General features: G+C 35.8%; 3 protein-coding genes across 3 annotated transcripts; all 3 read right to left on the bottom strand.

Annotated features, from left to right (window-relative positions):
• Nucleotides 173-3,075, bottom strand: LOC18601625 (biotin carboxyl carrier protein of acetyl-CoA carboxylase, chloroplastic). The gene is made up of 7 exons (XM_007032639.2): nucleotides 2,625-3,075; nucleotides 1,756-1,809; nucleotides 1,519-1,670; nucleotides 1,091-1,415; nucleotides 863-934; nucleotides 549-614; nucleotides 173-464 (listed from the first exon to the last, which is right to left on the bottom strand). The coding sequence occupies exons 1-7, from the start codon at nucleotides 2,796-2,798 to the stop codon at nucleotides 441-443; spliced, it is 867 nt and encodes a 288-aa protein (XP_007032701.1). The 5' UTR covers nucleotides 2,799-3,075; the 3' UTR covers nucleotides 173-440.
• Nucleotides 3,786-8,482, bottom strand: LOC18601624 (probable mitochondrial-processing peptidase subunit beta, mitochondrial). The gene is made up of 9 exons (XM_007032637.2): nucleotides 7,686-8,482; nucleotides 6,578-6,742; nucleotides 6,260-6,397; nucleotides 6,001-6,152; nucleotides 5,775-5,883; nucleotides 5,332-5,430; nucleotides 4,740-4,805; nucleotides 4,310-4,417; nucleotides 3,786-4,160 (listed from the first exon to the last, which is right to left on the bottom strand). The coding sequence occupies exons 1-9, from the start codon at nucleotides 8,355-8,357 to the stop codon at nucleotides 4,074-4,076; spliced, it is 1,596 nt and encodes a 531-aa protein (XP_007032699.2). The 5' UTR covers nucleotides 8,358-8,482; the 3' UTR covers nucleotides 3,786-4,073.
• On the bottom strand, nucleotides 11,024-14,050 carry LOC18601623. The gene is made up of 8 exons (XM_007032632.2): nucleotides 13,030-14,050; nucleotides 12,877-12,922; nucleotides 12,343-12,432; nucleotides 12,124-12,243; nucleotides 11,920-12,018; nucleotides 11,633-11,692; nucleotides 11,463-11,557; nucleotides 11,024-11,366 (listed from the first exon to the last, which is right to left on the bottom strand). The coding sequence occupies exons 1-8, from the start codon at nucleotides 13,908-13,910 to the stop codon at nucleotides 11,234-11,236; spliced, it is 1,524 nt and encodes a 507-aa protein (XP_007032694.2). The 5' UTR covers nucleotides 13,911-14,050; the 3' UTR covers nucleotides 11,024-11,233.

Below are 15,644 nucleotides of genomic sequence, written 5' to 3'. Positions count from 1 at the left end.
TAATTTAAAAAGTTTTTTTAAATATATATATAATATATATATATATATATATATATATATATATATATATATATATATATAAAAACCTCTCTACCATCTTTACTTTACCAGGAGTTCTTTATTTTTAAATTAACAGGGAAGCAACAATCGGACGAGAAAGGAAAAGAAAATGTTGAGAAAGATAAAAAGAGGAATAAGTTATATTTGCTAAACGTCCAAAAGTAAGCACAAAAGAGTTCAATCTGGTAAAGAGAAGTCTTGTGCCTTGCCTTGTTCCAAGTATCAAACATAACAGCATAATTCTCAGAAGCACAAGAGAAGCAGTATTAGTTCAAAAATTACAAGAGTAATTTGGATCTGATTATGTGTAGAACCCAATAAAGATTAAACCAAAAACATTGTCTGCCACAAAGCTTGACACAGGTCCTTTCCCAAGTTATTCAGGGCACAATCACAAGTAGAGGCTGCAGTCAGAAATACAGGAGATTCAGACTAATATCAAAATATATAAATATATTTAGAATGAGAGAGAGAGAGAGAGGGGTTACCATGTCTACACTAACTGCTTTTCCGTCCTCTGCCAATATCTCGCTTATGGTTCCGGATTGGTCAGCCTGAGAAACCAAAAAATTAAGAATGAATAAAGAGTACAAAGAAATTAGAGATATCAAGCGTTCCAATGAATTATGAACCATCTACGCCAACACTAACAAGATAAATTATTGGCAATATTTAACCTCAAAAAATTGGTAGATAACTATTCATGGTTCTACTATATTTTTCTCATATTAATAGCACACTAAATTTCTGAATCTTCAGGGGGAGCCCGTAAATTAAGTTAAAAATAAGCGAATGAACATACTTCAATTTCATTCATCAGTTTCATAGCCTCGATGATGCAGACAACTTGACCTTTCTGTACTTTATCTCCGACCTGAAAGACCCAGTTGAGAAATGTCAGAATATTTGTTCACATGAATATTTTTGTTGAACAAAAATTTTAGACTAAATTATGCATTAGCTTTTCCTGCTCTTATGGCAAAGAAGCTCTCAACTGGTACACCATTAACAGAAGACTACAAGCATTTACCTTGACAAATGGTGGTTCACCTGGTGCAGGACTCCTGTAAAAGGTTCCAGCCATCGGGCATTTGAAGGGAGGATGAGACGAACTGCCTGTTTTAGCAGGGGGGTGTGAGGAAGGTGCTGGTGCTGGAGTGGCTGGGCTTACAGGAGCAGGAGCTGCTACTGGGGGTGCAGGAGGTGGAGTTTGAAACATTGCATGAGGCATGTATTGTGGCATGACGATGGGAGACGCTGGCTCTGGCAGCTGCAAAGCTTCCTTCTTTCTTATTACAAGCTCACAATCTGACTGCTTCAGTTGCAACTCTGTAATATCTCTTGAATCAACAAGTCTGCTCATCAAAGATAACACCAACATTGATTATGAAACTGGTGCTTCTTGTAAAGAACACATTTATTCAAGTAGTCGCAAAATAAGGAGATGCTTCAACTTACTTAACAAGGTCCGAAACTTGTGTCATGAATGCTGAGATTGCTGCAACATCTGGAATAGTGTTCTCTGAAGATTTATCATTTTCCTTGGGCAACTCAACTTTAGGCTTTGCATCAACTACTGGTATAGAATTTGAGGATTTCTCTGCAGCAACCTTAATTTTACAAAGTTGGTTTAGTAAACATTACGAAAGATCTCATCTAAATATTGAGATTTCAACTTCACTGCTAAAAACTCACCTCATTAAGTTGCGCATGCCCCTTGAATGCTGTAGTTTGCTTCCCATTAGACCACTGCAAATGAAAGCCAGATCAGGAAACAACCAGCAAATTTAAACATTTTGCCAAAATCACTGCATATCGCCCACGTGTTAGTTGCATCACTACAAAGCAAACGCTGCTTACGCATACACGCTTTTGTATTGGGACAATTCAATTGCAAAAAAGAAATTCTACGTGTGATATATCAAGATTTTGTCAAAACACCAGTGTTGGATAGAAGCCTTCAATATGGTCACTATAACCACGCAGGAGAGAGAGATTAGAATATGAATTGCCATTCTCATATAAGCAATACTTCACGGAAGCAAAAACATGTTAACTTTTTATTTTAAAACAGTGGACATACTGACAATTCAACAAGACAAGTTGGGATTTCGGGCAGAAATAAGTATATATAAAAGTCTATTAATAAGTCAAATAAAATAACTTTTACAGGGAAAGAAAGCATTTTGCCATTGATTTATAGTTTTTTCTTTCTTAATTTTTTCAATTTTAATTTCTTTTTTGCTTTGTTATTATATATTACTCAACCACGGATGGTTTCATAAGTCTAGAAAACAAATTTGGCATAAACAGAGGAAAAGAGGGAAAAAAAATGATCCTTCAGTTTTTAAAATTAAAAGACTTGTTAGCCACATTTAAAAACTATAAACAAACCATTCGTGCATTATTCAAACTAAATCCCAAAAACCAGATCTCTAACCACAGCCATTAACCATATTATCAAAAACCCATCAACCCAAATCCCACCCTCTTTCAAACAAAACCAAAAGGTTCAACTTTAAGAAATTAAATTTTAAAAGGAAAAAAAGAAGCATGAAACTAACCTGACATCCTGAAAATGCAGGGACCAGGATTGAAGATCCAAATGACAAGGAAGATTTGGAGCTAGACGTGGAACTTTGAGGAAGAGGCAAAGAGATCCTTTGAGTTTGGCTTAGTTGATTTGTTCTTAAAATAGACGAGATCTTGGGGCATGGAACCGAGATTGAAGAAGCCATGTTTATTGCGTTGCAAAGCAAACCCAGAGAAGGTTATAGCTTTATGGATAATATATATGGAAGAAGAAACAGAATGGTTGGGGGGGGGGGGGGGCGATGAGACTTAGGAAAGGGGAGAGAAATCTGAGGAAAACAAAAGAAGAAAATAAATGTGGGTTTGAAGGGGAAGAGGGAAAGAAGGGAAGAGTTGAGTGTCTCTATATACATATATATATATATGTATATGTATTTATTTATGTTGGGTTTGTTTTTGTTTCCGATAGTTACGAAGAAGAGAAAGAGAGGAAAGGGATCAATGTCGTGGCTTTAACTAACCTCAACTACATTCAACACACCAACTCAACCCCACAGCCACACGCGGTCTGTAGACTGTCGACTGTCGACACAGGGTTTCCCTCCAACTTTTATTTTTCTCATAATTTCTTCAATATTGGATTTTAAATTCTTGGTTTATAATTTTGGTCAGGGTAGGGTAGGATTTTATTTGAGTTTTATGGCTTTGGCTTTTTTCCCTTGACGTGAGTACAAGCACAAAGGCAGAAGAAAACGACGACTACTTAACCTATACAAGCCAACCTGCTGTTTATCATTTCCCTTGCTCTGGGTTACTGGATGACAGGTAACAGCTAGTTGTTACAGGATTAATACGTACATCTCGAAAGCCTTCTTCTATGAATCAATCTTTCTCCAATTGACAAGGAAATGCGATTGGTGCTAGATAATAACAATACTAATAAGATTAATTCAATTCATAATTTGATTAGCTTCTTTGCCTATTACTAAACAAAAGACACACGAGGGATTAACATATTTTTGTTGATACCATCCAAGGATTTATATGCACCATGTGATTCACAGTGGCATAATTAAATTAGTGGTTGTTGAACAATTAATCTGAATGAAAATGATGCATAGGGATAGGGTGGCCAACAGGCAGTTCAACCGCCAGCAGTGTCACCGAATATTTCAGCTCAAACATAAATGCCATTTAGAGCTAAGATCCAACTATATAAATGCAACTCAATTTATCAACATTACGGCATCATTTACCTTGTTTTGCAAAAGAATTTCTCCTGATTCTCAGCACATACACTGAAGACAGCATGCTTATTACAGAATAACAACAAAAGTTACAGAACCAAGAACCTACAAAATGAATAGAAATGCCACCCTTGGGTGTTTCCGGAAACTTTTGGTTGTGTAAAAGTGCCAAAATGTTTGGTGATTGCCCAACAAGGAGATGATCCATGGACAAACAAGGAAACGGAAAACAATCTAATAACGGTTCCAGTAGGTTCTGCGTCTGAACCAGTTGTAGTCCGGCAAACCTTGGATGGGGCCCATGGCAGCAATTGCGATATCCTGCAAACACAAAACATAAACGGCTTTAATATGTGATATACTGCCATTTCAACGTCTCATTCCACCAACATTCATTTGTTTTTGACTCCATTCCAGTTAAAGCAGCAAAAGTGTGAATAGTAACTGCTAGGTTAGGTTGTAACTCCTACCCTGTCATAGATATATCGGTTTGCAACACGTTTAACACTGCTTGGGTCAACAGCATCAATCCTAGCAAATAGTTCAGCAAATGGGATTCTCCGACCATATGTAAGTAGCTGCAAGGATGGGGACATTAACACAAATACAAAATTAAAATATGAGTAATAAATGATAATATATGTTATGCCTGCCACAACTGCTCAAGCACTGCTACTATCTGGTGTGTATGTTGTGCAACGTGGTCAGCATGAAACAACTCTACTCTTTAAAGATCATACAATTCTGTATGATCAAAAGAATCTTGTTTCTAGTTATTAAGAATTCTCCTTGAATCATTTACAACTTTATTTGCTTAAAAACAGCTTATGTGCAGATTCAAAAGATAAAACTTGTACTGCTAGAATTTAAAATCATTCTAATGCGGACAAAAATTTGTACCTGGCGCCCAATATCTTCAGCTACAGGACTAGTTCCATCTATGTGAAGCATCAAGGATGACTTCAACTGCAACAAGAAACAGCTATAGAAGCTAAGTACATGGCTACATAATACTCACTATTTACACGGCATAGGCCTAAATCCCATACAGAGATCCGTGAGTGTTAACATTCAAGAATGCATTGAAGAGTGAGAGGATGAAAAGTGGCATGAGAGAATGAAAAGATATCAGCTAGCACAGGCATCATAGTGATATTTTAACTAAGAACAAGAAAAACTTTGTGACATTGATTTCCACTGAAGAGTATAGTTTCTCTACAACTGCACCATAACATGAATAATAAAGACAAAAAAAATAACAAATACTAATGAACTATTTCAACCAAAATCTAGAACAAAAACTGAGCTCTTTAAACAACATCTGCACTCACTGGTGCATTGTTATTAATGTAGACGTGCAAAATCAACTATTGGCAGCTGGTTTTATACTATTAGCAAACTGCTAGAAGTTCTTAAAACAATAGAAAATGTCAAAAATGTCAAAATTGGTATCTACCAAAAGCGAAGAAAAGATAGCAGCATTTGTAGCTACCTGGTTACGAGCACGAATGACATCAGCTTCTGAAACACGATGAGCTAGCTTGGTTGTCTCATACATAATAGCATATGCCAAATCATCCAAACAATCAGGCTGAAAATAGAACATAAAACTTAATATTTTATTTATAAAGTAAAAGGTAGAATAATATGAAAAGAAAAATTAAAACATTAGACAAATAGAACAGCATACAGGCAACCACTCACACATGCAAAACAATTTAGTTAAACTAATGCAAGTGGGGGGATGGGGAGACAATAACCAGATAAGATGTAAAGGCTGCTAGACGATGAATTAAAAGTATCTATAATGATATCAAGGAATATGGCAACTTTATAACCCAAAAATGTCAATTATAACTAATACATATTGATTTTTTTTAATCAATTTTTGTTCAGATCGTAATAAAAAATTACAGAAATGGGCAGCAACCTCACCTTGGCAACAGCATAGACACCGAAAAGACCAGTGTCTTTGTAGTTCGTATTGAAAGCCATCATGCTTTCTGCAATTTCATCAATGCCAACTCTTTGCGCCAGCTCAGAGCTGTTTAAAGGATTTTCAAAACTAATCAACACATTATTGCAACAGAAGAGTCTCATCTTGAGACTGCCAAAGCAAAGTTAGTTTTAAAATGTGATTCCACCTAATGAAAAAGCTCACCCCATGTGCTTTCCACCCCCAGCATTTTTGCTCCATGAACCAAGCATTGCCTGCATAACCATTAGTGCAATGGAATCTGGATCTGTCCAAGATGCTCCCTCAAAAGCAACCGCAAATTGTGCTAGAGGAATATCATCATTGATCATTCTAACCTAATTTTTTCAAAATAAGAAAATAATACCTTAGAAGGGATACCACATTGAAAGTGAAAATTAATGAATAAAAAAGGTTTAAAAATATATTGTCATGGCACCCCCACCTCAGAACCAGTAAAAGTAGCTGGTTCGTTCGCAACTAACTGAGAAGCAGTGGTTGGATCAGCTGATAACTTGGTAAACAACTTCTTTACTTGCTCAACAACTTCCTCATGCTTAACAGCTCCAGAAGCAGCAATGACCTGAAAAGTTACCACATAACACACATTCATAAGAACCTACAAACAACTAGTCTTGCACCACGTACCTTACAGGATGTTCTAAGAAATCAATGGAACAACAAGATATTCATCAGTTGTAAGGACTTTGTCGTATCATATTAAATGAAGATACACAAGAAGGTACAGTAGCTCTTTGCATACCATTCTAGGAGCAGTGTAGTGTGTCTGAATATAGTTCTGGAGATGCTCTTTGGTGATTGTCTTAATATTTTCAGCAGGTCCGAGAATAGTTCTACCAAGAGGAGTGTATTGGAACGCAGTTGAATGCAAATGGTCAAAAATAACTTCCTCTGTTTGACCTTCAACCTACAAAATTCCCCAAGATAATAGCCTTTTTACGAATAAACATCATAAAACAAAGAACAAGTGCATTTGGTGAAACCAAAACAACATTTTTAATATAGAAAATAGTGATAATAAATATCCCTATAATGCTTGAAAAGATATTATTTCACACCCCAACCACCCAAAAAAAACAACCTAGAGAATATACTTAACATATCATTCTCTGTATAAAAAAACGCAGCAATTTTTATTACAACCAAATAGTCCATGCAGATCTATTTCTAACCCCAAAAATTCCTATACAGCACATGTAGCCCATAAAACACCAATCATTGCCAAATGTGTCAAACAAAGCAAACAGCTCCAAATCAGAAGGTTAAGGAACTACCTTCACCTATTAGCAAAACAGAAGCAAATTATTTTCACCAAATAACATACTTATCTATACTTTTACCCTTAAGATTAAATCCCTTCCATCTAATTCTATACGCCAAGCAAAAGTACAAAGAACCCAATTCCTATTACCTCCTCTATTCCCTGAAAACAGATATAATACATTCTAAACCAATCAATCACAAACATATCAGAATCCATTCTAAATCAATCAATCAAACACATAGCCAAAAGCCACATTAAAGAAAATCCAAAATCCATCTTTTTATTACTTCCACCATCTACCCTAAAATCACCTCCTTCTCCTTACTAATCCTATGCTTGTCAAACTTTAAATCTTTCATTTCCTTAAGATTATATATATTCCGCAAAGTTGACTTTTTAAATCCAACACCATTAATCTAGTTACTATTTACCTCCTACATGCCAAGCAAAAACACAAACAAACCAATTCCAATTCCCTCCAATATTCCCTGAAAACAGAGTCAATATTTTCTAAATCAATAAAAAAAATACACATATCCTCCCAAACCCATTGAAATTCCCCAAAAAATCCAATTTTTTTAATTACCTCCTCCATTTCCCTTAGAATCACATCCCTTTCCCTACTAATCCTATGTTCCTCGAACTTCGAATTCTGTAAAATATCAGCCAAAATATCCAACGCTTTAAACACATCCTTATCCATAACTTTCGCGTAATAAGTCGTCTGTTCCCTCGAAGTATAAGCATTCAAATGCCCACCCATATTCTCAATCTCTTCCTCCAATTCCCTCGCAGACCTCTTCTCCGTCCCTTTAAATATCATATGCTCCAGAAAATGCGCCGTCCCATTTGTCTCATCGGTCTCAAATCTCGACCCCGCATCAATCCAGACCCCAACCGTGGCCGTGTGGGCAGACAGAGTAGATTCAGTGGCAACGCGGAGGCCGTTGGGCAAAGTTGTAATTTTTGTTTCGGGGGAAGAGAGGATGTGGGTGTGGGAAGCTACGGTTGGGTGAGGAGAACCGTATTTGAGGAAACGGGGATCTGGGTTTTCGAGTTTCTGGAGCTTTGATTTGACGGAGAGGGCTAATCGGTCGTAGATCATGGCGGTCGGGGAAGGAGGGGAGGGTTTCGGAGGCTCGGAAGAGGCGGTGGCGGCGAGTGGAGAGACGGCGGAGGAAGATGATCGGGCCGTGGTGAAAGAAGATGATGGCTTGTGGGACCGGCGAGCTAGAGAGAGAAGCCGCTTGATCGCCATTTTGATGATTTCTCGCTCTCTCTCTCTCTCTCTCTCTCTTTGTGTTTCTTACTGTGGATTTCTTAGGGTTTGTGGGGAATTGGGAATTTAGAGAGTGGAAGAGTGGCAGGGTCCGCTGCTGCCTGCTGGTGGTTTATTAGGGGAAATGAGGGCATAGCTTAGCTTAGCTTAAAGATAAGGAACGATGTCGTTTGAAGAGGAAAGAGAATGATTCTTTCAATTAATTAAGTCGTTTTAAAAGAAAAAAGGGCAGCGGTGTGAAATGGGTTTCACATATTCTTAGGAATCGGGGGCTTGAGGTCTTGAGCTTTGTTCTTTTGACTTAGCACAGGGTAGCTTCATGATTTTTGGGTCAAAATCTAAGTTTACTCCCTCCACTCTATCAAAATATTGGATTTAACTATTCAATTTTAATTCTTATATTTCAAAATTTATTAATATCAATTCAATTATTAATATTATTATCTTTTTTCAATAAAATTATTGAAATGACATTTGATTATATTGACATATTATTAATTAAATTTATTTAAAATTTTTGAAATTTTAGTGATTTGATCCCTATGATCTATTAAAATGTTGAATTAATCTATTTACTATAATTCATACAAGTCTTTGTACTTTCTATATTAGTTCATTTCAATTTAATTTTTATTATTGTCAAGTTTCTTTAATTAGAATGAAATTAATTAGGTTGGACGTTGTTGTAAGAAGTGTTACAAACAATTAAAAAGATGTACTAGAGACAATGAAAAAAAGATTGGAACAACTTTAAAATATCTAGTGTTGTGAGAAGTGAAAGAAAATAGATAAACAGTAAAATAATAATCAAAGAATAAGTAAACAGTAAAATAACGTATTATCATAGTAAAGTAACACTAATAATAGATAGAGAATAGGTGAACCTTAGATTGAAATTGAGAAGAATTATGCAAAAAAGGGTTAGAGAGAGAAACTTTGAATGAAAATATATTGTACTAATCCTCAAAATCTCTCTGCAAATAAAATTTGAAATCTTTATTTCTAAAGCAAGAAGAAACAGTTATTCAAGAAAAGCTTTAATGTAAATAATGAGTAAAAGTTTATAAAATTCATTATGTGAGTATTAAAGTAGGGATTTTATTGTATATATATAATGAGTAACATTTCGAAATTCATTTTATATGATTATTGAAGTAATGAGTATTTTATGCTTATTAATAATGTAATATGATTTATTCTCGAGTAGAAGGTAAGAGAGGAGAAATATATGAGTTTGTACACAAAAACAAGATAAGAGAGGAAAGATATATGAGAAAATGTACTAAAAAACAAGATAAGGGTGAGAGGCATAAACACTTTGTATTTCAAGAAAAGATTAAAAAGAAAATCTTTTTAAATACCTTCATATCTAAGCCACAAAGTCAAATTCTTTTAAACAATGAAAATAACCTATGTATCGTGTCACTTGTTTCGAGTTGCTTTTGCTACTATTTGAATGAAGTAGTTATTCCACTTGTATTAATTGTTTCAAATGAAAGAGTGCTTTACTCATTTTAATTATCTTATATGAAGTAAAGTTTCATTTGTTCTAGTTGTTATGTGTGAAATAGTGTTTCATTTTATTCTAGCAGTTTTCATTATTCTTTCTATAGCATTATGCTGTAAAATAACTTTTAAAGAGAACAAATAGTAATCAAAATCAACTGTGTACAGACATCGACCAATATTGCATGTGATTGACAACCACGTAACAATCCAAAAAAGTTAACAGCAATTCTTTGACTAACCTGTGCGAATCTCTTAAACCTTTGCTTCATATTCCACTTTGCATCAGTGTCCTTTGATTCTCTCTCTACATCATGCAATTTTTGGTTTTTGTGGGTGTTTTCATAGAAGTTTGATGGCTATATCAGTACTTGTTGCAAGAGTGGTTTGACCTTGAGCAGTTCGATTGGTGTTGATCTTGGTTGCAGTTGTCTTATATTCTGTAGCTCTAGTGCATGCAGTTTTATCAGCAGATTGAATACCAGTTGCAATAGTATTGCAGGTTTGATCAGTCTCAGTCATTCCTCTAATATGAGTATCAGCATCCTCTCTCATGAAGGGTGGAGAATAAAATGGGGTTGGTAGGACATTTATTTTCTTGCTTTATCTTATTGATTCATTTTAAATGTTGATTGCAGTCTCCATGGGAGGGAAGATGTAGGTGAAGGGAGGTCTTGGTCTAGGCACTTTCCAAAGGATCTATGGTGGAAGCCAAAGGAAAAGAAGTTTTTTCATTTTTTTTGGTAAAATAAAAGGAATAGAAGTTGCCCACCACACTTTCACATTGATCAACAGTTACAGAATATGAACTTCAATGAGCTGATAACCTAAGGGTAAGCTCCACTCTTTGTTGCCTTAATTTATCAGACTACAAGTATAATCTTAACTGTTCTCATTTGCTTTACATTCTTTGTTGTTACTTGTTACTCCAAATGTACTTTGTGTTACTCTCAATCGATGGACCAGTTTCTCTGCTCCTGTTCATGGCCCCTGAGTAACATTGCTTGTAACTACCACAATGCCACTTAGTCTGAAGTAAGCAGTTCATCTGATTGATGATTTTGGAGCTGGCTGCAAGGCTTGTAAGGAGGAAGAGATATCCATTGGATCAACAATATCAGGCATTTAAGTAAAAAAGCAGCCCACTAATCAGAATGAGACTTCATTCATGCCCATTGTTCTTCCACTAATTTCCTTGTATCAGTACCTAAATAAAAGGCAAAATTGCAACTAAATTGGTTGCTCATGTACAATGTTTCAGAACACTTCCAAGAGGGGGAAAAACAATCGAGGAGGGAGGAGCAGGATTGACATTATTCGGTAATCAAACAAATGAATAATCAGAAAACTTATATTTCTCTTGCTTCACTGCCTTGAATTGTGTATGTACTCATGTCATTCCATGATATGCAGCACTTTATCTTCTTATGTTGTGGAATGTGGAACTTTGGCTCCCTTGGTATAGTTGGATGCTTCGAGGACCTTAAAGATAAGCAGAAGACAATAAAAAGAAGCCATTTCACGAAACAAACTTTTGAAAGCTTGAAAACAGCAAATAAACCAGGTAAAAACCTTTACCTTCTGGGAATAAAAGGCCTGTCAAAGTATGGCATAGGCTGTGCTTTTGGAATGAGCTCCTTTCTCAGCCTCTTTATCTCTTCTCCTTCTGCCATCTGCAAGAGCAAAGACCAATTTAGATCGTTTGCTTAAACAAACACTTTAAATCATGCTTTTTCCATGTCATTTACCTTTTGTTGCCTCTCCCTTTCCATTTTATATTGCTCTATTAGGCTCATCTTCTCAGCTACCTGCACACACGCAAAAAAAAGAGGAAAAAATGACTAAATGTTCCACATTTTAGTGAATCAACCATGTTAGGACCTAGTACAACACATACCGAATGCAGCTACCTGAACCTTTATGTCTATGTACTACCACATACACCCCCCCAGAGAAATAGACACACATCAAAGCACTTCAAAAGCAATGGCCACCAAAATTTTATACTACCAATTAAGCAGTTATTAAAAAGAACCTGATGATCAAACTCTGCACGCTCCTCTGCACGCACGTCGCTGTGGAGTCTTAGGTCTACTGGTCTTGTATTCTCTTTAACAGGAGGTTTGATCAAGACCTGCATGAACAATAAACCGAAGAACACGGAGTTAACAGTTGATAATAAAAGAACCATATAACTATTACTTTTCAATTAATTCAAACTGTATAGAGATGGTCTCACCTCTGGTTCATCTGTTGTCCATGGGAGGCCTTGTGCAATTGGGATCCGTTGCTTCTCTTCCTCCACCATCATTTCTTGGATCTTCTTCATAAATTCATCTTCCTTCGTTTTTCCTCTTTGCTGTAATAGTAACAAGTTATTGAAAATTATACCATCAAACATCACTACAAATAAGATACATGGTGGTCCATTAACAGAAACCCAAGTCAAAAGATGTACCTCTGTTCTTAGCTTGAATGGTTTTTGGGAAGTGGGTTTGAGCTGCTTTTTCCATCTCCTCCCACCAATTGTCCCAACAGAGTCCGAGCTCTAAAATGCACGCACAAATACAAAAAGTCAAGAGCCAGAATGCAGAAACTAAACATTTATATTTGCATTTTTTATCTGTGATCCATGTTGTAAGTATAAACATTATATCAATATAAGGCCACTTGAATAGACTTTTTGCTACAGAAAAGAGGTTTAAAAGTTATTAGCTCTTTGACCTTTGATCCATGAGTACTACTCTATATATAACAAAGCACAATATGTATAAAAGACTACTTCAAAATGTCTTATTGCTAAAGAAACTAGGCCTAAGAGATTAATTCGTAAGAGAAGCTGCCACAAGACTATGCCACAACTCCTAACATAGCAAGGCTATTTCCTAACAGATGAGAGATTAGACTCAAACTTAACAAAGGAAAGACCTCATTGGACATCAATATGACAAGAACAGTGAAAATAAATTAGCAGAAGTGAATGGTTACTTACATTTCTTCGGCTTCTTCGACCTCCTTTAGAAGTCCTGCTTGAAATACTGCAAAATAGAGGAACAATATATATGTAAGTATCTCAAATTAGAGAACATAAAATAAGCAAATATATTTGCAGGCTGTAAACTAATCAATGAGTTGCTTCACTGACCTTCCTTGGCTGCTATCCCAGGAAGAAGAAACCGAGAAACGCGGATCCAAACCAAGATTCTCAGCAGTCAAAACAAAATCTGATGGACAGAATGCAGGAGAAGAATCCTTAGTCTCATTCTCATTCTCAATATCAGCCTCAGGTACCTTTGGTGGTTGCAATCCAGGCAACGCCCATTTCGTTGGCTTCTTCTTATTATTATAATTCTTCTCTTCTTCGGGTTCCTTTTCATCATCTCCCTCCTTCTCTGATTCCTTTAAATTTGGTATCGAAAGAAGTTTCTCAAAGGCCTTAACCAAATGCTTAACTTTCCCAGATTCAGGCACACTTTTCCTTGCTTCTTCCATCAACTTATCCCTCCTCCTCTTAATAGTAGAACTACCTGCTTGACTAGAGTTTTCGATCTCATCAATGTCTTGATTATCTGATCCATACCCTTCTCGAAGATTCTCAATCAAAACACCCTTCTCTTCAATCTCTTCTTCAGCTTCATTTTCAGCTTTGTTCTTAAAAAACTCCTCTTGAGATGCTCTCAAATTCTCATAAGCAACACATAGACACTTCTTTAAATTCCCACCAAACTTCTCTTTGCATTTGCAATCAATCCCAACCGTAGGATTTGAGTCAGCCCTTTCTTTCTTCGAGTTCTTCTTGGCCACCACAAACTTTCTTTCCTTAAGCTTGTTTCTTGGTGAATAAACAACTGGATTCTTGGAAGAACATTTCTGGGATTTTGAAGATTTTGTTAATGGAGAACTTGAATGAGAGATATTTGGATTTGAATTCTCAGAAAGTTTTGAAACCTTTTGGGTTTTCGATTGAGAATTCCCTTCTGGGTCTTTCACAGGAGTCCCCAGTTTTGAATTCTTAGCAACCTCCATTGGGGGAACAAAACAAGAAGAAATCTTTGAAAAAAATGGACTAAAAATGGAAAATCTGGGTTTTGGTTTTTGATTGATGAGAAGGTGGAGAATTCCAAGAAAGTGAGAGAAAGTTTTGAGTCTTTGATGAGAGAATTGAATGAGGAGAAACAAAGAAATTAAAGAAAGAAGAAGGGAAAAAAAAAAGAACGTTAGAGGTCTAGGGACGCTCTGTGTAACGGCTAGTTTTTGGGGTTGCTTGTGGGCGTCGGATTAATAATTGAAATTTTGGGTTTTAACATTGACCGTTGGATCAAGAGATTTAGAGAAATAGAGGGGGATTGATTTGATAATAACCGTTATGGATGGGGAAAGACCAAATTATTGTACTTACGGAAATACCCTTGATTGTTTAACATAATCACAGTGGAGCCCTCCTGGGCTGGATTTGTATCCTCGGCCTATACTGTTGGGTCAGAGTCAAGCAAATGGGTCCATTGGGCCAGTTTGGGCTAACCGGTCAATTTAGGTCTTATCTTTTTACAACGATTTATTCCTTTCTCTTTAAAAATAAATATCTCTTATTCGGACTGGTTTTTGGTTCCACATATCATCTTATTTTTATTATTTTGTTTATATTTCAATTTTTATATTATTTAGTATTATTTTTGATGCCCCTGTTGTCATTGTTATGAGCCATCCCCATCACTAGGACCTTTTTTCCTTATGATTCATTCCTTGGTTTCCAGCCTGTTTATTTCCTACTACTGAACAGGCTTCAATTGCACTCAAACCTTTTTTTTTCCTGAGTCCTCAAGCAAGTTCATTCTTTATTTTGAAGATTTCCCCTTCATTCTCTCTCCCCACCAGAAAATTGTGCAATTAATAATTATGACTAGTCATGATCCAGGACCTTAATGCACATGAAAATCATTGATCATATAAAAAATAAAAAACTTTCTACAACAATACTTCAATCAGAATATATAGTTTCCAACAAAATTTGTAGAACCCTAGCTAACCTCAACTAACATGACAATTAGACTCCATACCTTCTTTCCCTAGTGAGTGGCAGAGCAAATTTGGCTTCACAAATAGGGTTTTCTACAATCATTAATTTGGAGGATCTAGAGATGGTGACAAATTCAGCCAGCCCCAAAAATATAATTTACATATCTGCAGTTTGGTTGTTTTTTGAGCAAATTGAAGTGTTGCAAGACATTGTATTTATTTTGGATATACTGACAAGAACCTTTTTATCATCATAAAGATGAAAGAAATTGTATTGAAGATAAAAGATATGAGAGAAAGCCTACAAAGCAAGAATGCCAAGGGGAAAGTGACTCACTGTATATATAATATAGATGACAGCTGAAACTTTTGCAAAATTTGGTTCGGCTAGAAAGGTTCCATATAGCATAATTGTACATTAAAGCTTTAATAATCATAGTTTATGTCATTAATCGCAGAACCCCTCCCATCCCCATGTGAAGCTTTTCAAAAGAGGTGATGGAAACTTAAAACTCCCAAATTGCAATTGGCTTTTCAACTTTGCATATACTCCATTATCTACTTTTCATGCTGCTTCTTTTGTACATATAGATAGAGTGACTAAACCTAATTTTGTTACAAACTCTGTCTATTAATCACTTAATTTTAAAATTATTCAAATTAAACAATCTAGCAGAACATTAACTGATAAAGTTGGATGTAAAAAAGCACTTCACACAACTAGCCAACCACATTCCATGAAGC

This window comes from Theobroma cacao, chromosome 4, assembly GCF_000208745.1.
Source record: "Theobroma cacao cultivar B97-61/B2 chromosome 4, Criollo_cocoa_genome_V2, whole genome shotgun sequence".
Classification (NCBI taxonomy): Eukaryota; Viridiplantae; Streptophyta; class Magnoliopsida; order Malvales; family Malvaceae; genus Theobroma; species Theobroma cacao.
Note: the sequence above shows the minus strand (reverse complement) of the source record. Positions and strands in the feature narration are given on the sequence as shown.